General features: G+C 41.3%; 1 protein-coding gene across 36 annotated transcripts in view; it reads left to right on the forward strand.

The window, feature by feature from the left end:
• Positions 1-22,528, forward strand: part of CLASP2 (cytoplasmic linker associated protein 2) — a 270,485-nt gene that overhangs the window by 27,868 nt on the left and 220,089 nt on the right. For 35 of the 36 annotated variants that reach the window (XM_074945446.1, XM_074945461.1, XM_074945433.1 and 32 more), the window contains exons 4-6: positions 1,941-2,032; positions 3,242-3,317; positions 6,690-6,787. In XM_074945446.1, the coding sequence (XP_074801547.1) occupies positions 1,941-2,032; positions 3,242-3,317; positions 6,690-6,787 (266 nt within the window). Of the gene's footprint in view, positions 1-630; positions 673-1,940; positions 2,033-3,241; positions 3,318-6,689; positions 6,788-22,528 lie in introns of those variants that run through there. The other variant, XM_074945476.1, reaches the window with a different exon arrangement.

The following is a 22,528-nucleotide window of genomic DNA, read 5'->3' on the forward strand; positions in this document are numbered from 1 at the left end:
TAAGCAACCTTAAAAATGCATAGTTCTTTCCTGCACTCCTCCTGTCCCTTTTCCTCAACCAAAAAAGACTTAGTCGCATGTGTTTCTTACTGAGCATTTCATCACTTCTGTAATAGCCTGTTCCCTAGGAACTGTTGAGTTGCTTGCTCGTAAACCCCCTTTTCTTACATTGAGATGTTGAGGATGCTTATTTCTGAAAAGTAAATAAAATACAAAAAACCCCAAAGCAATAAAATAGAGAACAAAACATGGGAAGATATAGTAACATAATTTTAAAAATACAGCCAGTAAATGCATGGGTTTGGTAAACCAAATACGAGAAGGAGATGTTAACTATTGCTAGAGAGCAGATTTCTCAGAGACCTATGTGATTAACTTCCTTTTTGGAGGGATGAGTGGTAGTGGAGGGGGTAGCCTAAATAATCCTAAATTTCTGTTTGAAGATGTTTGTTTTACTACCCTACAATGTCTTGCAGTTACTTCTCTGCCTATTTCTTGTTTGTCTGTCTGGCAAGAAGACTTCCTTATTTTCTCTTTTACCTCAGAAGATGGGCTAGTTGGAGATGGATGTTTTCTTTCTTGCCAGCGTATGCTTTATTGTTCACCTGTGCTATTTTGGCAAGCAAGTAGTGCTTGTCTTCTCTAGTTTGTTCTCTTTACAATTTATACAAGGTAAAATGTAAGATTTTTCAAGTGAAAATTTATTTAAAAATGTTGATTACTGTAACCTTTTATAGCTATTCTAAAATGTGCTACATAATAATGAAAAAGGATGTTATCTAGTGTTTATACTTCTTACACTACCTCTTTTTGATTAGCATTGTTGCTTTCAGTAACACGAATACAATTTGAATAGTTTACATAGGTATGCCACAGTGTGCTGTTTGGTGTAATTGTGCTACATCAGAATTGTGGTACTTGGAGAGGCTTAATTATAGAATGCTGCATACACTGAAAAATATGCTATTCCTCAGGCAGTGTGCAGTCGTTGCTAGGCGACATTCTCAGATGCCTGCTCAAAGATGGCAGCATTGCAGCTGAAGGGGCTTGCAGTTTGAGTCTATGCACTTGCTTTTAAATATCACTGGAATTCCAGAGTTTTGTAAGCTCTAAGTTGCAGCATTAACTGTGTGAGATAGAGCTCCAGAACTCCTGGAAAATGGAGAATTAAAAATGATAAAACGAGAAGGGAATGAATAAAGACAGATAAAAGACAATGAAAAATGACATGCAGGAGAGCAGATGAGGGATTGTTTAGTGTAAGAAATTCATACTAAAAGAAATGGCAAGAGATCAACACAAAGTATACTGAGAAGAAGAGACAAATGGAATTGGAGAGAAAATAGAACCAAGATAAATGAATGGGGAAAAAATTAAAATATTAAATGAAGAAATGCAGAAGAAATTTAATGCAAGTGTAGAAGAATGAGTACTGGAAGAGACTAAAAACTGGGAATGGGAGGAGATTTTGATTGGGAAATAAGTAAACTATTGGACAAAATGAATAAAGAAAAACCTTTGCTTTAAGCCACAGTAGTAAGTTTTAAAGTTTTGCGTTGCCTTTGCAGTTGAGTTACAAAAGGAAAAATATTTCAAAATATATAGAATTAGGGGAATTAAATATTGGGAGTGTATAAAGACAAACCATTTTAGAAATGTTTCTGGTGTGAGATATTTTCTGTTGCTTATTGTAAATAATCCAATGATTGGGAGAGGAGGCGGAGTTGGTTAGTGTTCCATGTTGTAAAGCCTGTTTTAAAAAAAACCCCAAAAACCTCATTTTTGTTCAAAACTTTCCTCTACTTTACAAAACAAAACTTCAGAATATTCTCATCATATCAATAGTTTCTGATGAAGTTTTGATTTAAACATCATTATAGACAGTGAACAGGTTGCATTGTGCTACTAGTGATTCAAAGCAATTGTTTTTGTTTTAATAGTGTATTTGGGACCGTCTTGCTGTTGGTTTTAAACACAAGAACTACCGATCCCGAGAAGGAGTATGTTTGTGTCTCGTTGCAACCTTAAATATGTAAGCATCTTGTTTTTATGGAGACATAAAATATTAAAATTAGTATTCTATCCTGTTTGTTTCTGAATGACTTTTCCATCTGAATTTATACTTTAAGGTGCCTGATGCATTTAAAAAATGCTCTTACTAAATTGGATGATCTGAGCAATTGACTCGTCCAAGCTTTCTGGAGTTAGCTGAAAGAATGTTCTTTTGGCATGTGCGTGCATGTGTGTATGTATACTGTGACAAAGTTCCTGCTCTACCTTGGTGGGTCTTGCACTTATTGGCGGATTTGCTCGCCTTGGAGCTTCACGGCAGCCCTCAGCTTGGCCGTTTTTCTGAACCCACAGTCCAGGTCGACTCCTCCTGTGTCTGACCAGGAGTTGAGAGGATCTGGAGGGAACCTGGGCCTGCCCTGTACTCCGGGTTCCAGCCCAGGGCCCTGTGGAATGCAGCTGTCTAGTGTGCCTCCTGGAACAGCTGTGTGACAGCTACAACTCCCTGGGCTACTTTCCCATGGCCTCCTCCCAACACCTTCTTTATCCTCACCATAGGACCTTCCTCCTGGTGTCTGATAATGCTTGTACACCTCAGTCCTCCAAAAGTCCGCGTTCTAACTCTCAGCTCCTAGTGCCTCTTGCTCCCACCTCCTCACACACACACACCACAAACTGAAGTGTGCTCCTTTTTAAAACCCAGGTGCCCTGATTAGCCTGCCTTAATTGATTCTAGCAGCTTCTTGATTGGCTGCAGGTGTTCTAATCAGCCTGTCTTAATTGTCTCCAGAAGGTTCCTGATTGTTCTGGAACCTTCCCTGTTACCTTACCCAGGGAAAAGGGACCTACTTAGCATGGGGCTAATATATCTGACTTCTGTTACTCTCCTGTAGCCATCTGGCCCGACCATGTCACAATACATACATTTTTTTATATATATATATACACACACACACACACACACACACACACACACACACACTCTGTGTGTGTGTATACACATACTCTCTGTGTGTGTGTGTGTGTGTGTGTGTGTATATATATATATATATATATATATATATATATATATATGTGTATATATATATATATATATATATATATATGCGCGCCAAGAGCTGGGGATCCATGAAAATGTTTACTTTAGCGATGTTAAGCTACAAAGTAAAACTTCTGTTTTGGTGTGGAAAAAGTGTGTTTCTCTTTCTTAATTGATTTATTTCATTTTTAGTTATGGTGCACAACCACTAATCCTCAGTAAGTTGGTACCACACTTATGCATCTTGTCTGGAGACTCCAATAGTCAGGTAAGGATTTTATTGCTATATATTACTTGTACAGTGTGCGTTTTGATATTAAAAAAAGATGGTAAATTGATGTTATGTCCTTAAAGAAAAATCTTTATGGATCTTTTTTATGCTGTCTTTTAATTCCACCTATTCAAGCCTTACCTGTTGGCTTTTTTCTCACTGAGCCTTATGTGTTGCCAGATGGACACAGTGTTGTGGGGGAACCGTTATGGTGTGCCTGCCTCCGTGGGGCCTGTTGGCTCTCTCATCTCATTTGTTTCCTGTCTCCAGTAGCTTAAATCAAATCACTGTTTGATAGTCATTTTCTGTAGAACATATTCAGAGAAAAGCAACAAAAATAATTGAATGACAGGAAGGATTAACCTCAGACGGAAGATTAAAATGAAATTTGTATAGCTTGACTAATTGACTAAGGAAACATAACAAGTACAAAGTGAACACATCTTGCAGAATGCAGACAGGTGAGGCGAGATATTTAGGGAAGTACAAGGACTATAGCCAAGGCTAAGATTTTGTCAGGGTTATTTTTAATAAAAGTCATGGACATGTCGCAGGTAATAAACAAAAATTCGCAGAAGCCGTGACCTGTCTGTGACTTTTGCTGCTGCGGCTCAGTAGTTTCCCCCTGGAAGCTTCAGGGAGTCCCCTCTCCACCTACGGTGGCTGGAAGCTGCAGGGGTGACCATATTTCCCAAAGAGAAAACTGGACACCCCCAGCTGCTCGCCCGAGGCGTTCCCCTCCCTGTGCTAGGCTCTTGCTCGTTGCTGGAACCCTGAGGAGGGCCCCCTCAGGTGTATGTCACCTGTCGCTGGAACCTTGAAGGGGGCCCCCTGTTGCCTGTCATTGGTGTTGTCTGTCCTGGAACCCTGCCAGGTTCCCGCTGGCTACCAGCTCTAGAATTCTGCAGCCCCAGAGAATGTCACAGAGATTTCTGAAGTCACGGATTCCATGACCTCCATGACATAAACATAGCTTTAACTACAGCTAGTAAGGAGATGAAATTAAGCAAAGAGATCGCTAAAATGAAAATGAGGAGAAAAGTTCTGAATGGTGACATCTGCACGATTGAATAGCCTTCAGATTGAAGTGGTTGAAGCCTCACTTGTGGTTTGTTTAAAATAGGACTTGACAAAGCACTAGAAAATACAGTAAGAAAAAAAGTTTTGATAGGGTACGGACTAGATTAGAGGTGGGCAAACTACAGCCTGCGGGCCACATCCAGCCAGCGGGACCGTTCTGCCTGGCCCCTGAGCTCCTGGCCTGGGAGGCTAGCCCCCAGCCCAACCCCCACAGCCTCAGCTCACTGCGCCAATGCTGTGGGCAGCGGGGCTGCAAGCTCCTGGGGCAGCGCAGCTGCAGAGCCTGGCCTGACCCGGTGCTCTGTGCTGTGCGGTGCGTGGCTGGCTCCAGTTGGGCGACGCGGCTGCCTGTCCTGGTGCAGCCGTGCCACCAGTGCTCCAGGCAGCGTGGTGAGGGGGGTTGGATAGAGGGCAGGGGAGTTCGGGGGGTGGTCAGGAGCCGGGGGGAAGGGGGGGTGGATAGGGGTCAGGGTGGTCAGTGGGCAGGGAATGGGGGGGTTGAATGGGGGGCAGGGGTTCTGGGGGCGGTCAGGGAGAAGGCTGGTTGGATGGGGCAGGGGTCCCTGGAGGGGGTGCAGTGAGGAAGGATGGAGGTTGGATGGGGTGGTGGGGGGCAGTTAGGGGTGGGGGGTCTGGGGCGGTCAGAGAGAAGAGGTGGTTGGATGGGACGGGGGGGCAGTTAGGCGGGGGGGGTCCAGGGGCGTTTAGGGGGACAGAGAGCAGGAGGTGTGGATGGGGCAGGGGTCCCGGGTGGGCTGTCGGGGTGAAAAGCATGGGGGGTCGGATCGGGGGGGGGCGGGGGCTGGGCTAATCCTGGCTGTTAGCGGAGGCACAGCCTCCCCTAACCTGCCCTCCATATAATTTCTGAAACCCAATGCAGCCGTAAGGCTAAAAAGTTTGCCCGCCCCTGGACTAGATAATAGGTCTTCCATCTAATTTATATGCTTTTGCTTTCAATTAGGCTGGATTCCTGTCTCCTAATAGCATAGGGAGTTGTTTTGAAGTCTGAAAGAAGCTCTGGCATTTTGTGGCTCTTTTGTTTAAAAAAAAAAAAAAAAAAAAAAAAAAAAAGTCATGGTATGGGACATATCTTAATAAAGTGAGTGTGTTGTGGACCACCTGCTTTTCTGTTCACCGATCAATAGGGTTCCTGAACCAAGTACATTAATACTTTACATGGAATAGTAATACAGTATTAAGGAATTGTTTGTTTTATCTATCTTTAATATGATAGGTATGATGTAGTTTTTGGAGATACTCTTTCTTCTTTCTCTTCCCCCATTCCTTCTCTGCATATATTTCTCTATTAGCTGGTCCCCTTATTCTTTCCCTACCTGTGATTCTTTGAAGTAGTGCTATTAGTGGAGGCAGGAAGGCTGGCTCTTGCTTGTTTCTGGCTGCCTTTTCAGGCAATCAGGTTCTTATTTATGGTGAAAAGCAAAACTGGATTAGAAGCAGCTGGCAACAGAGGAACCAGCACTATTTGATCAGAATATATGGAATAATGTTTGGGATTGTTGATCTAGTGTAATAGGACTTTGAAGAAATTACTTCCCCCACCCCACCCGTTTGATATCTGTGTCATCCCCTCCAGTGTTTCTGTTTGTAGTGTCACTGGGATGGCCACCTCCCCGGTGCCCCCTCTTGGCTAGAGGTCACTCTGCAGGTGGGCCTGCCTCAGTCTCCTCCTTCCCCTTCCCCCTTTTAAGGGGGTTTCTTGGCTTTTGAGAGTCCAGTGAAACAACCCTGCTTTAGGGTATGGTTTATTAACTTAGAGTTCAAAACTGAACACAAAAGCCTTCCCCCAGCTTTAAGCTGGCCACAGCCTCAAACTCCCCTGGTGTCTCAGGGTCGTTCCTTCCTTAGCAGGCTACTTCCAGCCTTCCCGCCCCCATAACTGAAGTGACTTCCCTGGTCTCAAGATTTTCTCTGCAGAAGCCTTTCTCACTCTTTTTGTAGTCTTTCTACAGCTTTCTAAGCATTCCCCCGTCTTTGCTGCTTCCTGCTGCTCTTTATAGGAGAATCAACTTCTTCATAGCCAGTTGGTTCTACTAATTAACCCCAGGCCGCATCCCAGGTGTGGTAGGCTAATTGAATGGGGAATGGCTGGAAAGGTCCTTGAAATAACTTTTTGTTAGCCACCTCTTCCATCCTCATGCTTCCAACTATTTGTGGGGCAAACCTGCATGTTTGGTTGTCATAGGGGCTCTGGAAGATTGCTTATTCATTGTGTTACGTCAAATATGATCTATAATTTTTTAAAAATCTTAATTAAATATGCATTCACAGGTGAGAGATGCTGCATTATTGGCAATTGTGGAGATTTATAGACATGTAGGAGAGAAAGTAAGAGCAGACCTTAATAAGAGGGGAATTCCCTCTGCAAGGTAAGTAATTTTTTTTAATTTTGACCACTTAATTATTTTGATCAGTGCCTAGAATGCATTAAAATCCTGCTGCTGTTCAATATGCAGTGCCATTTTTTACACCGTCTGTCAATTCCTTTTGTTTATATTATAACATCATTGCTGTTCCTAATTCTGCTTGTTATGTAACAAATTATACGTAACCAGAATTGAAAACTCCTTACTTCATCTTTTCTGCTGGAAGATGCATGGCCTATGTGATGCAAACAGCTTTACATCCAACAATCAAATCAGATTTTTTTTAAAGTAGACCTGGGCAAATAATGGGGAAAAATCCTTTAATGTAATAAAAAAAATCATAATGAACTTTGAACAAATTATTCAAATATATTGTGTCCAACTGTAAATTTGGGTGAATAGTTGTGTGAGAAATTATTTATTGGAAAATATTTGGAAATCATCTAGTAAACTATTCTACAAATATTATTTAACCTGTTCTAATTCTAACATATTAGCAGAAGGATTTCTTTCTTAAGGATTAAGAGTACAAAAGCTGGAGAGATTTGAAAGAGTTGCTTAATTCATATTCCCAAACAGTTCAAGAGTTGATATTAAACTATCCAAAGTCTCAGCTTGTCCGCACCAGGTAATTGGAATAGGTAGGAGCAAGACATGGCTCAACTGAACCCCTTCCTGTGTCAAGACAGGATTCAAGGCATCCCCATTCTGATAGAAAGAATAAGCATAAGCTAATAGGTGACAGTTAAGACCATGCTGCAAATGGTGGATCTGATGACTGCAGCTATATTCCTAGTACCCGTCTCCTCCACATTTTCATGAGAGGCAACCTCAGTGGACCTTAAGTTCCAAGTGGAAGCAAACATCAAAGGGACTTAATTTATTACCCAGATAAAATGTATCTTTTGGTCTCTCTATCCTGGTGACAGTCCAGGGACAAACTGCAATTAGGAACGTATTTCCGAATTCCTACCTTTTAAATTGTAGTGACTATGGATGTGTCCATTTTGAAATGGGTAAACCACACACAAATATTCCACTCTCAGGGAACTTGGTTTCTCCAGGAGCAGCATCTGCATGTAAATGTACCTGAGGTGAGTGGATACACGTAGGACCAACAGCTTCCTGTTTTCCCAAAAGGTTTTCCTGGTTCAAACAGGCAGTTGGACCATCATGTTTTGCAAAAACTAGCAGAGAAGTACTGGTGCTTGTTATGAAGCCCTTCAGGGGAGGGGAGTTGGCTCTGTCCCACAAAACATTTTACTGCCATTCTGTATCTGGCATGCAAGGAGAATACAGTAGTAGCTCTTGCAAGTGGTCGCTGGATCAAAGAGGGGAGATGAAATCATTCCCCTCAACATAAAGCTATCATTTTCTGTGTGCCTGTCTATTCCAGTAGCAAAACTCAGGAAAGACAAATGTTAAATAATCCTGGTAGTTCTATGCTGGTTTAGACTGACATGGTTCTCAGTTCTGTTTGTAAATGGTGAAGGCCAATCTTTATCATATTGAGAGTCTGACAGCTGATCATTACTCTTATAGAAACTTATTTTTACTGCTGTGTGGATGAGTAACTTTCATTATTTTAAAGTACTATAGATGGTCTACAGTTTGAATACAACTACTTTAAATTGACTCATTCAGCGCTTCTCAACTATTCCGTTATGACAGTGACTTACAAAGTGGATCATGAAGTTGTAAAGTTAATACGTAACTGAAAATGTTTCCCTTTAGTATTTGTACATATATATAGTTTAGAATGTCCGTATTGTTTTATTGTGAGTGTGTGTGTACCTGCTTAGTTTGCATAAAAAATTATTCATGTAAAATCTTACAGATGATGCTTCAGTTCACTCTGCTCTAAAGCACTGGCAAAGCAATGCTTGTGTCCTAAGTTGAGGAAGGCAGGAAAGTTAATTAAGCGCAGTTTGTAAGAAATTTTGTGTAACTTCATTAATGTACGGGGCGTATCACATGTAGATAATGCCAAACAAAGTTTGTAACACCTCTAATTAAGATTCCACTAGATTTAAAAGGTCCAGTAATCTGTGTTTTGGGGTTTGTTTTATGTCTGTTTGGTGGTTCATTTTTCCATTAAATATGGAGGGGCTTTATAAAAACTTAAAAATTTTCACGTAAAGTACAGCTCTCAGTTGTTGCAGGGTAATTTGTATACAAGGTTGTTTGCACCGTCTGCCAGGCTGAATCTAAATTCTGTGTTAAGACCCTGGTTTCTAAGGCAAATGGGAAAGTCTGCAACATTTCATTGAAATGAAGTAATGGAGATTTTTATTGAATTAAACCTGAAGACCAATACAGTCAGTACAGTACACCTTCTTGTGTTTGTTGTAATACGAAATGCAGTTTATTTTACTAATCCATCACAGATTTCTGCGTGCCACAGATTTTTGTATTGGCAACTCATAATTGTATCCAAGAAGTTGAAGGGAAGCTGGGAATTTTGACAGATGTGTTGAGGGCATTGTTGGGGCTTTTGACACAAAAAAAGGCTTGGGTGGTTTCAGTTATGAGGTAAACACATAGGTGTTGGGTACTTTGCTGAAATAATTTTGTTTTTAAATTTCCACCATTCAGGCTTCAGAGATTACCCCACTGAAATAAATGACACAGCTTAAACCTTTCAGAGCTCTTTGTTTCAGGCGGTCTGCATACTTGGGAGGACAACTCAGTATAAGTTTGCATTGAGAGTTATCTTCTCACCCATGAATGAAAGAGAGCCACTTTTTAAAAATGAAGGCTGTAGATTGTGGCGCACGCTTAATTGTGGAATATAGTGTCCTGTTCACGTATAGAATGGGTCAGGGTGGATTTGATTTAAATCACTAGTCAGAAAGACTCAATTTAATCATGGATTTCTACATAAAAGTGCATTCTTGTTGGTTGTTATAACCTTAATACATATTCTTCACAACTCAGAGATAGATGTAGGTTTCATTTTTAGAAGGTACTCATTATATATTTTTAAAGTGATTTATTCTGAAAACTTTTCAGATTAGTTTTACAGCTATATCAGAAAATGAATGATTGTTTGGTTATTTCATTTACCGAATGTAATTGAAGCAGATATTTATGAAGTCATTGGGAGGTGAACTATCTCCAATTCAACAGGTTAATCATTAATATTTGGAGGATTTTCTTGCCATGCTGTATTAGGAGGAGAACATCACCAGAGAGACATTTAAATTTGTTGAACTAAAACAACAAAGTTATGTATTCTGGATTTTTTTCTTCAACAGCAAACCTTAAAATATTAACCAAAGAAGCATATGAATTTTTGAATTTAAACATTCATGTTTTTTAAAATCAGGTTTGTTTTTGTTAAAATTCTTTTAAACTAAAATAGTTAAATGAAATTTAAAAAACAAAAATTAAATCAACATCAGCCAGGTCAACATGAGAAACTTAAAATATTGGCTTCTGCAGCTAACTCAGTCATCTTCACCTTCATTTTCCTGTTTGTTCATAATCTGGAAAGAAAATCAAGATTTCCTGCTTTTTCAGGTTCCCAATGATTTCTGAATTTGGCATGAATTAGTCCAAAGGAAGAAAATATTCTTTCTACAACAGCAGAAGAAGCTACTGCTGTTAAAAGGGAGATTATCACTTCAGCGGTCTCTGAATCCAAGTGCTTAAGTGAATTCCACCAGTTCACTGGTGTGACTTTCTTTAAAACATCAGCAAACATATATTTCTTGAATGGTTTACCCTTAGCTCTGAAGTTTATTATAGTTTGCATTATGGAGGGATGATGGCGGTTAAGGTTTGACCCTGGTACCAAGTATTGAGAATATTTGCAAGACAATGAGCTGGAGATAGTGCTTGTCCCATTTGTTTTTTTAATACTTGTAATTTAACTCTGTCACTGCATATTTCTCTTTTTAAGATCTCACTCAGTGCCTTCCAAATTTCAACAGCATCAGCAATAGAACAGCTATTTCCCTGCATTTTGTTCAAGGCTCCAGAAATAGGCTTCAGGTTACTCAGCATGTGTTCAGCATTTCTCTTAAGCCCAGTGTTGAGAACTTTGGCTGTGACAGTGCCATCTGTTTTTTCACAATTTTGTTCGCAAAGTGTCATCAGATTAGGCCAGTTCTTGATGTAGTGCTCAAAGCAGTCCACTACTGAGTTCCATCTCACGTCTTGTGGGAGAGTTAGCTTGGTTCCTTCCACTTTTTTCAGAACAGCTGCTGCAAAGTAGTTGTGGAAGTATTTTGCAATTTTAACGTTAGCCTTTATTTCTGGAACACTGAAGTCTTTGGTTAGGAGGTGCATCAAATGAGCACTGCAACCATATGTTAGCTTGGGACTCTCTTCTAAATAATTTCTTCTCATCTTGGATACATTTGCAGCATTGTCTGTGACCAAGCTGTGTACTAGACATTTGCATTTTTTTTTCACAGTTTGTTATAGCTCTTACTGCTGCTACTTATAAGTATTCTGCTTTGTGTGCATTTCCTGATATATTGATGTTTCTGTAAGGAAGACATTCCCTTCTTCTGATGTCACACAAGCACATACAACAGGATCATTGTGGACGTTGCTCCACCCATCAAGACTCAGGTTAACAATTTTACCCTCTAGACCTTTTGCACACTGCTCAGTTTCTCTTTCATACACTTTATCCAGCAATTTGCCTGTGACATCTGTTCTATTGGGTGGCCTGTATCCTGGTCTTAATGACTGAATCATGTTAATGAAGTGTGGGTTCTCAATCATACAGAAAGGAGAGTTTGTTGCATAAACAAACCGGGCAATTTTTTCATCAATTACCTCTTTTAGTAGTCTGCTGGTTCTTGTCACAAACTTATCTGTGGTTGTTTCTGAATGATGGAGATTTTTTTTCTTTTTGCTACAAGTGATATACTGTGGCTGTGTGACATACATGATGTGACTGAAACACAATCATTGGTAGATAACTCTGAAACTATAGAAAATGATGGTGATCTTGCAGGTGGATAGTCTTCAGAATCCTGTATGTTGAGGATGGATTCTCTTAAACAAAATAAGTCAATGTAGTTATTTAATTATTATTCCCATACTGCTCACTTAGTATTACTCATTGCATTCACTGACACTCAGTACTACTTTAAAGGTGAAATTATAAAAGGAAGATTTGCCTATTTCAGCTATTTATTTTTTTATCACAACTGCATCTAAAATGATAGTACCATAGAGTAACAACTATATTTTTTGCTCAAACATGAGAATTCAAGAATAGTCCAGAAGGAAGACAGCCAGTCCTTAAGGAAGAAGTATGGAATAAAAAGTTTACCAACCTGAAGATCCTGCATGTTCAGACATGTTCCTTTCATCATCTTCAACACAGCTTCCTCCTGAGAAGGAACACTTCTCATGATATTGTTTCATTCAGGCAACTAGGCCTTGCATTTCTTTGTTGCACTGTTTGCATTTTGCACGCATGCCTGTCTTATCCACAGGTAGAGGAACTTCATTAAAATATTCCCAAACTGGGTCCCTTTTACAGCAGGCTACCATTATAGGTTTTCCCTTCTGGTGAGAAAAGGGTATGGTAGATCTCAAATCCAATGAAGGCTACATGCAGAAAGACCTCAAGACTTCTGGAATATGCTGCTCAAACAGTGTCACTTTTGTTTATACTGCCTGTCCCTCCGTTCTCACATTTATCTCCAGACTTCTCATTGTCCAGATCTCTTTCGCCCCAACAATCTTCTATTCATTTAACTTTTTGAAACTTTGCACTTTTAGGGAGAGGTAAGGGATTGACTCTGTGTACACAAATTTGCAGAGGGACAGTAGGGTTGAGGCCTGTTATTTCTCACCTCTAGCTAGCTAGTTATTTATTTATATATTTATTTATTTAAAAACATTTTTTGCTGTTAACAAGCATGTTATCTCTGGAGACACAAATCCAAAATTTGAAAACTGCAAAACTAAGCATCTCTGATGGTATCTTCCAGACTGAGCACTGAGTCCCATTGGGTAGATAGAAAGATTAACCTAAATAATCTATACAGAAGCCCCTGGAACCCGATAAGATTGGGTCCCTAATCCATGAACTATTGGAACTCATTTACAAAACTTTTCTTCAACATTACATGAATATATTATCTCATACTATAGAATTAGAATTTATAATCCCTATTCCATGATGAGATATCTTTGAGCTATAATGTATCTTAATTGAAACTATCTTTAGATTGGATTTTTTTGATAAAATGCTTTTTGAGGAAAAAACCTATTTTAAATAAAAAAAAAATTGATTTTTATCCACCCTGAAATGGGTTATAGTAACATTAGCATGTGAACTTTCTGGGCTAAAAATATAGACAAGAAAAATAACCAGCACATACATGATAAAGGGAAAGACCGATGTAAAATGCAAGAGGTGGCAATAATTGACCCTTCAGCACTGAAGTATTAAATTACATCTTACTTAGAAAGAGTTGCTGCCAAATCTAGGATAAATTTTCATTCCAGTATAGCCTGCCAGAGGTGAAATTAGGGATATTTCAGGGCTTGTCTATGTGGGGATATTAATCAACAGAATTCTAGCAGTATAATTATTACTCTAGCTATGTTGGTGTAACTCCCCATGTAGACACTCTTGTTAAACCCAAAAGAAAATAGAATAGTTGTGTCAGTGCATGTATGTAAAGAGAATCTTGGAAAAAACACTTGCTTAAAAATTATTTAAATGTGCATAGGTGGTTGAACCAACATGAAAAGAATTGAATGTAGTTATTCTGTATAGTGTATTAATTTTTTTATGAACTTGCAGCTTGAAATGCTTTCGTAAAAATTTCTTTGAGCTCACAGTGTGACCTAATTAAAAATGTGAGGTTCAAAATTAAAGCAGCATAATGTATGGTTTTTGTGAATTACTGTTGCCTCAAACATATTGTTCTTGTTCTGATGATTACAGTGAAGTGACTGTTCCAAAATGAAGAGTTGTGCGGGTAAATCAGAAAAACTGTGCAAACCTACTGCAAAAGAAAAATTAGATAAAATTTTGGATAAGGTGGAGTTAAGGTCGTAAAACACACACAATCTTCCCCGCCCCCCAAGAATATTGGATATGGAACACTGCCTTATATAATATAATATATATGTGAAGAACTGTATGAAATGTGGCAGGTCTCTACCTCATTCTGTATAATCATATATTGTGCCTTCTCAGTGAGTACACATGGAGAGCAGGACAGGGTGGAGCATTCCACTGCTGTGTAGTAAATAGTTCAATATAAAAATATTAAGTTATTTGATTTTTTTAAAAGGTATATTCTAGGTTAAAAGTATGTTAAGATTGCAAAGTCAGAAAATGCCAAAGTTAAGGTTTTCCACATGTTGATAACTTTGTCCTTGGTTCTTTATACACCATGGATATGTTCTTTGAGTATATGAATACTTTTTTTAACCACGTGATTTATTCATTATTCAGTGTGCAGGTTGGATGGTGAATGAAATGGGTATGCAATGAATGAGGTGAGGGTCGAAAGGCAACTTTCATCATGAATTACAGAGGTTGAATTGTGTACAGTGAATGGGCCCACATGTTGAACAGTGAGGAAAAGTGATGCATTCATAAGCCAGGAAATGCCAAGTTAAGTTTGCTCCTGCAGTGTTAATTCTGCCTTCATGTGTGTATGCAAGGTGATAGTTTTCAATTACATGATAAAATACTGTTTTTTAAATAAGACTGCCTCATTCAATGCGCAAATCGATTGGTGACTAGGAAGTATTTATTCTTTTAACATACGTTTTGTATGAAGTAATATGTTGTTGGGAACTGTTGACATTTGGCTGTAATTGAGTTGTGTAAATGTACAGCTGCACAAGGTGTCATGTAAGTTATGGTTGTGCTTAAAACTAGGATTCAAGGTAACTAGTATTACATCTAAAATTGAGGCTTATGTTAGACTCAGTTACCATATTGAGACTAGACCATTGATCCATTTAGTTGGGTATACTGTGTCTAACAGTGGCTATCAGTATGAAGAATGATTCAGAGAAAGGCATAAAAATCAGTCTCCGGTTGTGCAATGTTATTCCGTGGAGGCAGATTTCTTCCGAAACCCATCTAGCCATCAGTTTCTGTCCTGAAGTATAAGGACTAATAAACCATTGAAGTTTTATTCTAGAATAGATATACGTCTCTTCGGTTTTGCATAAACATCTCACCCTTATTTAATCTTAGTAAGTTTTAGAGGGTAAGTAATACCATGTGGCATTAAATTTCACAAGAAGGTTGCCAGCATTTCCGTAGGGATATCTAAATTTACTAATTGCTAGTAAGGTCAAATGGTACATGTGAAAATTCCATAAAAGGTATGATACTATTATGGGTAGTAACTCAGGGTTTTGTCTCATTCTTTCATGTATACCTGACATTTGCCACTGCTATACTTTCAGTAATGTCACTTAAATCTCAGACTACATGTACACTTATGTGCATAACAGGGTAGATGACCATTTACACACCCATACGTGTTCTTCATACCCACACCAAATGTCCACGTATGCTGTGCTGGATATGGGCAGAATGCTTTCTAAACACATATTCCCACATTCACACTGCTGCTTTTGTTAGCCAATGTTAGCGCTGTCATTTCAGGGCCAGTATTCCGGGGTACTGTGCATCGCAGGAGATGATCTAGGAACCACTTGGCTGTGTGGTCTTGGTACTAGCTACCGCCTTCACACATTGGCCAGTGGCAATTCCTGCTCACCTTTCCCTCCTGCCAAACTATATGGAAGAGATGGAGCAACTGAATGATCATCTGGCTCTACTCTTGCTCCTTATTGTGGGACTAATATTTATGCAACAGCGTAGGTGACCAGCAAGATGCCGGGTGGAATCTAGGCAGAACTTTCTGATACGCCAAAGATGGGAGGCCATGAAGTTGAGTGACATTCCGTTCAGGTCCCTTGAAACAGATATGGTGATTTCCAGTATTTCCCACAGATGAACGGTTGCTTCTGGTACAGGAGAATCACCACAGTGTAATAGGATCAAATTGTTTTGGAAACCTGGGATGACGAGCAGTGGCTTCAGAACTTCTGAATGAGGAAAAAGACCTTCGTGGAGCTGTGTGAGGAGCTTGTACCACACTTCCAGTGCTAGAACATTTGATTGAGGAAAGCCATACCAGTGCAGACAGGCTGGGAAGTCCACTGTTGGGGTCGTGATTGTGCAGGTTTGCAAGGCAAGTAATGGTGTGATCCCGTGAGTGGCTCCCATAAGCAGAGTTCTTCTTCCAGTGATTGCACATGTGCATTCTTCTCTAGGTGTGCGCGTGCCCACCCACAGTTACCGTAATTTTTCCCTCTGTGGTACCGGTCTCGGTGGCTCAAGTGTCCTCTGTTGCCGTGCAACTTTAGTACCGGTATAAACACCCAGCTGACCCCGCATCCTCTCAGTTCCTTCTTACTGCCTGTGATGGTCACTGGAACTACTCTCCTTGCATTCGCAAGTTCTTTCAGTGGACTTTCTTTGTTGTACGTAGTTAGTTTTAGTGAAGTTTAATAAATTAGTTACCATGTTTTTCGGGGCTTTTTGTCTGTTTCCTGATGCTGGAGAATGCCTTGGTCACCAGGAGTCAAGCTCTGCACCTCTTGCAACAAGGCTATGCCCCTGTGTGACCCACACTCAAGCTATTTGAAGTGCCTGGGGCAAGGTCATATTGGGGACTATTGCCAGATCTGCAAGGATTTTAAGCCTTGCACAAAGGAGGATTGGGAGGCCAGGCTGATGTTTCTGCTCATTGAGGTGGCACTGAGACCTCCATCTGAGCCAGGCCAGTCAGACTCGGCACCAAGTGTCTCTGTGCTAGTCAGAAGTGCTGCTTCTGTTGTACCGGAGTCCTGTCACTGATCACCATGCTTAGTGCCTAGAAAAGGCATAAGAAACACCCTGCCGAAAGGCGGCGATTCCTGGCACCAAAGATTGCCAGTTATAGGGGTCAGAGTAGAATAATATCTAAGTCAAAGCACTTCTTTGCCTTGGTACTACAGAAGCAGAAATGGAGAAAGAGCACCCACGTCTAGTGCTGGCCTCCTCCTGACAAGACAGTCTCCCCGGATGACTAAAGGGCATACCAACAGTTAGAAAGTGGCCTTAGATCTGGGCATACAGATGGAGGTAGTGAGAGTATCTGTCTTCCTGGAGCCTGGTTGACATGTTAGCCACTGTGGGCCCTTCAAAAGTGAGGGTGTTATAGATTCAATTAAGTCTCTTGCATCCCTTCCCCCTACTTCAGAAAGGGCTGAACAAAAATACTATGTTCCCACCCAAGGTTGAGTTCCTTTACACCTCCCCATCCCTCCCTCCCCCCCCGAGATCCCTGTTGGCATCTGCTGTCAATGAGAGAGGGTCATCAGGGTACCACCACGGACTCAACAAATTAGACTTGTTCAGTAGGAAAGTTTATTCTATCATGGGGTTATAGCTCAAAATCACAAACCAGCAGATGCTGCTGGGCAGATACGATTTTAATGTGGGACTCCATGCAAAACTTCAAAGACTTGCTCCCACAAGAGGCCAGGCAAGAGTCCTCTTCACTAGTGGACAAGGAACAATCAGTGGCGAGGGCCTCATAGGTGGTCCAACAAGACTATTCAGGATCCGCCTTTCGAAGGAGCTTTGCACTTTTTGTAGCAGACAGATTTGAAGCTTCATGGACAAAGACTCAAGAGCAACCGTTAAGTCCCTTGGGTTTTATATCGAGCACAGTAGAAGTAGGATACACCCTCCAGTTTATTTCTAATCCTCCTTCCCACTGTCCCTCATCGTTCATCTTCAGGGACCCCTCTCATGAAGAACTTTTGGTCCAGGAGGTTCAGTCTCTTCTTTGGGTGGGAGCCATGGAAGAGGTTCTGTGGAATTTGAGGAAAGGGGTTCTACTCCCATTATTTCCTAATTCCGAAAGACAAGGGAGGTCTCAGACCTATATTATACCTTTAGCAACTCAACCACAATGTCAACAAGATAAAGTTCCGCATGGTCACCCTGGCATACATTATCCCCGCTCAGGATCTCGGAGGCTGGTATGCCACCCTCAATTTAAGAGATGTTAATTTTCATGTGTCAATATACCATAGTGAACCACTTACACTGCCAATTCATGGTACCCCTGTTCGGCCTGTCTGCAGCTCCTTGGGTGTTCACAAAATGTATGGCAGTAGTGGTAGCTTTCTTGAGGACCTTAAGGGTGTAGATCTACCCTTATCTACGTGACTGGCTAGTCAAGGGCTGCTCCAGGGCTTAGGTAGGGTCCAACGTTCGACTTATCCAGTTGACATTCAAGGCAATAGGCCTTCTGATAAATTAAGTCTACCCTCTTTCCAGTGCAAAGGATAGAGTTTGTTTGGGCTGTGCTGTGCTGTACTCTACCCAGGCCAGGGCCTACCTCCCAGAGATTCAATTCCAACCAATCCAATCCCTGGTAGTGCATCTCAAATGTCATCCAATCACAATAGCCTGAAATTGTATGAGGCTCCTAGGTCATATGGCCTTGTGCACATATGTGGTACAATACGCAAGGCTGCATCCCAGATCCCTCCAGATCAGTGTATTCACCAAGCTAAAGCCATCTGGACACTGTACTTGCGTACCTCCACATGTTCTCCTGTCCCTAAATTGATGGTTGGATCATCTTATCGTTTGCGTGGACATTCCCTTTATACACCCAAAACTGTCAATGAGTTTGGTCTCAGATGTGTCAGTGTTAGGATGGGGAGCTCACCTACAGCCCCTCAGAACTCAGGGTCTTCGGTCTTTGGCAGAACTTTCCCTTCACATAAACATCAGGGAACTCAGAGAGGTTTGCCTTGCCAGACAGACCTTTCTGCCCCACATTAGGGGTAGAAACTTTTGTCTCACAGACAACACTGCAGCCATGTTTTATCTCAACAGGCAAGGAGGCGCTCGCTCTTCCCTCCTTTGTCAGGAAGCAGTGCAGCTATGGGAATTTTGCATAGCCTATTCAATCAATCTTGAGACCTCTTATCTTTCAGAGGCACAGACTGAGCTAGCAGATCACCTCAGCAGGTATTTCTCCAGTAACAATGAGTGTTCTGTTTTTCTGGATGTGGCGAGAGACATTTTCCAGCAGTGGGATGCTCCCCGAATAGACTTATTTGCAAACAGATACAACACAAAGTGTCAGCAATTCTGCTCCCTACAAGGCCACAGTATGGGTTCTATCATATTGCTTTGATGATTGCTCAGAACTTCGTGTTCTGACATCAGAGTCACCGTACACAGTCTTCTTTAAAGATAAGATGTATTTACGTCCTCACCCCAATTTTCTCCTGAAAATGGTTTCACATTTTCAAAGCAATCAGGCAATTTACCTACGTGTCTTTTACATGAAACCCCATGCAAATAGGAGTGAATAATGTCTTCACTCATTGGATGTTAGACAGATTCTAACTTTCTACATAAAAAGAACTAAACCATTCTGGAGGTCCACCCAACTGTTTGTGGTTATAGAAGACAGGATGAAAGGTCTCCCAATATCTTCACAGGCAGTTTTGTCCTGGATAATTTCATGTATTTTTTATGTTCAGGCAGGTGTTTTGTTGCCAGCTAACCTGACTGATCATTCCACAAGATTGCAAGCATCCTCGGAAGCATTTTTAGTGCAGAGCTCTATTCAGGAAATGTGTAAAACAGCAACCTGTCTTTAGTGCACACCCTCCCATTACGCCATCAGTCAACATTCAAGAGATGAAGCCAGATTTGGTCGAGCTGTACTGCTGTCTTTGTGTATGTGAACTCTGATTCCTCCGCCTATTTAACTGCTTGGAAGTCACCTAGAGTGGAATGCGATTATTAACCTTTTGTAATTGTTGTGCTTCAAGATGTGTTCCACTTGTTCATTTCACAACCCACCCTCCTACCCCTCTACATAGAATCATAGGACTGGAAAGGACCTCAAGAGGTCATCTAGTCCAGTTCCTTGCACTCATGACAAGACTAAGGATTATCTAGACCATCCATGACAGGTGTTTGTCTAGCTTGCTCTTAAAAATCTCCAATGATGGAGATTCTGCAATCTCCCTACGCAATTTATTCCAGTGCTTACCTACCCTGACAGGAAGTGTTTTCCTAATGTCCAACCTTAACCTCCTTTGCTGCAATTTAAGCCCATTGCTTCTTGTCCTATCCTCAGAGGTTAAGAGAACAATTTTTCTCTCTCCTCCTTGTAACAACCTTTTATGTACTTGAAAATGGTTATCATGTCCCCTCTCAGTCTTCTCTTTTCCAGACTAAACAAACCCAGTTTTTTTTCAGTCTTCCCTCATAGGTCATGTTATCTAGACTTTTAATCATTTTTGTCGCTCTTCTCTGGACTCTCTCCAATTTGTCCACATCCTTCTTGAAATGTGGCTCCCAGAACTGGACACACTACTCCAGTTGAGGCCTAATCAGCGTGGACTAGAGCGGAAGAATTACTTCTCGTGTCTTGCTTACAACACTCCTACTAATACGTTCCAGAACGATGTTTGCTTTTTTTGCAACAGCGTTACAGTGTTGACTCATATTTAGCTTGTGGTCTAGTATGACCCCCAGATCCCTTTCCACAGTACTCCTTCCTAGGCAGTCATTTCCCATTTTGTATGTGTGCAACTGATTGTTCCTTCCTAAGTGGAGTACTTTGCATTTGTCCTTCTTGAATTTCATCTCATTTACTTCAGACCATTTCTCCACTTCGTCCAGATCATTTTGAATTATAATCCTATCCTCCAAAACACTTGCAACTCTTCCCAGCTTGGTATCATCCGCAGACTTTATAAGTGTACTCTCTATGCCATAATCTAAATCACTGATGAAAATGTTGAACAGAACTGGACCCAGAACTGATCCCTGAGGGATCCCGCTTGTTATGCCCTTCCAGCATGACTGTGAACCACTGATAACTTTCTGGGAACAGTTTTTCCAACCAGTTTTGCTCTCACCTTATAGTAGCTCCATCTAGCTTACATTTCCCTAGTTTGTTTGAGAAGATCATGTGAGACTTTACTGCAGTCAAGATATACCATGTCTACTGCTTCCCCCCATCCACAAGGCTTGTTACCCGTCAAAGAAAACTTATCAGGTTGGTTTGACACGATTTGTTCTTGACAAATCCATGCTGACTGTTACTTATGTTATCTTCTAAACATTTGCACATCGATTGCTTAATTATTTGCTCCATTATCTTTCCGGGTACAGAAGTTAAGCTGACTGGTCTGTAATTTCCTGGGTTGTCCTTTTTCCCCTTTTTATACATTGGCACTATATTTGCCCTTTTCCAGTCTTCTGGAATCTCTCCCGTCTTCCATGACTTTTCAAAGATGATCGCTTATGGCTCAGATATCGCCTCAGTCAGCTCCTTGAGTATACTAGGATGCATTTCATCAGGCCCTGGTGACTTGAAGACATCTAATTTGTCCAAGTAATTTTTAACTTGTTCTTCCCCTATTTTAGCCTCTGATCCTACCTCATTTTGACTGGCATTCACTGTTACACGTCCAGTCACCAGCAACCTTCTTGGTGAAATCTGAAACAAAGAAGTCATTAAGCACTTATGCCATTTCCACATTTTCTGTTATTGTTTCCCTCCGCCCCCCCGTCCCATTGAGTAATGGGCCTACTCTGTCTTTGGTCCTCCTCTTGCTTCTAACGTATTTGTAGAATGTTTTCTTGTTACCCTTTACGACTCTCACAGCCAAGGCATGTACTTACCCCTCAGGTGTACTAGTTTACTGCCCTCTACTCCCCTTGCTCCCTTCTACTTACATGATTCTGGGGTTGAGATGTGACCGTAAGGGGATTATGACACAGCTAGGTGTATGGACAAGTGTACAGTCACTAGTTTAGAGGTACCTAATTATTCTGTGCTCTATTCTTTTTGTAAAAGGTTGACATATTATACTGATATATTCCAAGCCTGGAAAATGTAAATATGATTTTAATTATTTTATATTAAACTGCAATTGCCATCCATTGCTTTCACTTTTGTCTGTTTCAGTAATACATAGATACAAGTACATTTTATCTCATAGCACTCTGGACTAAATGAAGAATATGGACGATACTAACTGAATAGAGGAAAAGTTTTGTTATCCGGCATGTTGCGGAAATGGGGGTGCCGATAAGTCAGAAATTCCAGTTAGTTAATAGGGAAGGAATTTGGGCCTGGGTGGGAGCTCTGGGCTGGGGCGCGGGAGAGGCTGTGGGTGCCAGATCTGGGTGACGCTCACTGCAAATGGTGACATGTCCCTGCTGCTCCTAGTTGGAGGTGCAGCTAGGCTGCTCTGCTTGCTGCCTCCACCTGCAGGCGCCGCCCCCACAGCTCCCGCTGGCCTTAGTTCCCGGCCAATGGGAGCTGTGGAGCCAGTGCTTGGGACTGGGGCAGTGTGCCTCCTCGTAGGAGCAGTAGGGACATGTTGCTGCTTGCGGGGAGCTGCCCAAGGTGAGCACCACCCGGTCCAGCACCCCGAAACCCCTCCTGCACGCCAGCCTGCCCTGAGCCCCCCTCCTGCACCCAAACTCCCTGCCAGAGTGCACGCCCCTTCCCCCGTGAACCCCTCGTGGCCGTTCCTCCACCTAGGAGCAGCAGGGACATGTCTCCGCTTTTGGGGAACCACATGGAGCCAGATAGGGAGCCTTCCGGCCCCACGCCAACTGGACTATAAACTGGGGTTTCAATGAAGATCAGAAATGCTGGTTTATAGAGCTTTCCGGTTGGTAAAGTG

This window comes from Natator depressus, chromosome 2 (assembly GCF_965152275.1).
Source record: "Natator depressus isolate rNatDep1 chromosome 2, rNatDep2.hap1, whole genome shotgun sequence".
In the NCBI taxonomy this organism is placed as follows: domain Eukaryota; kingdom Metazoa; phylum Chordata; order Testudines; family Cheloniidae; genus Natator; species Natator depressus.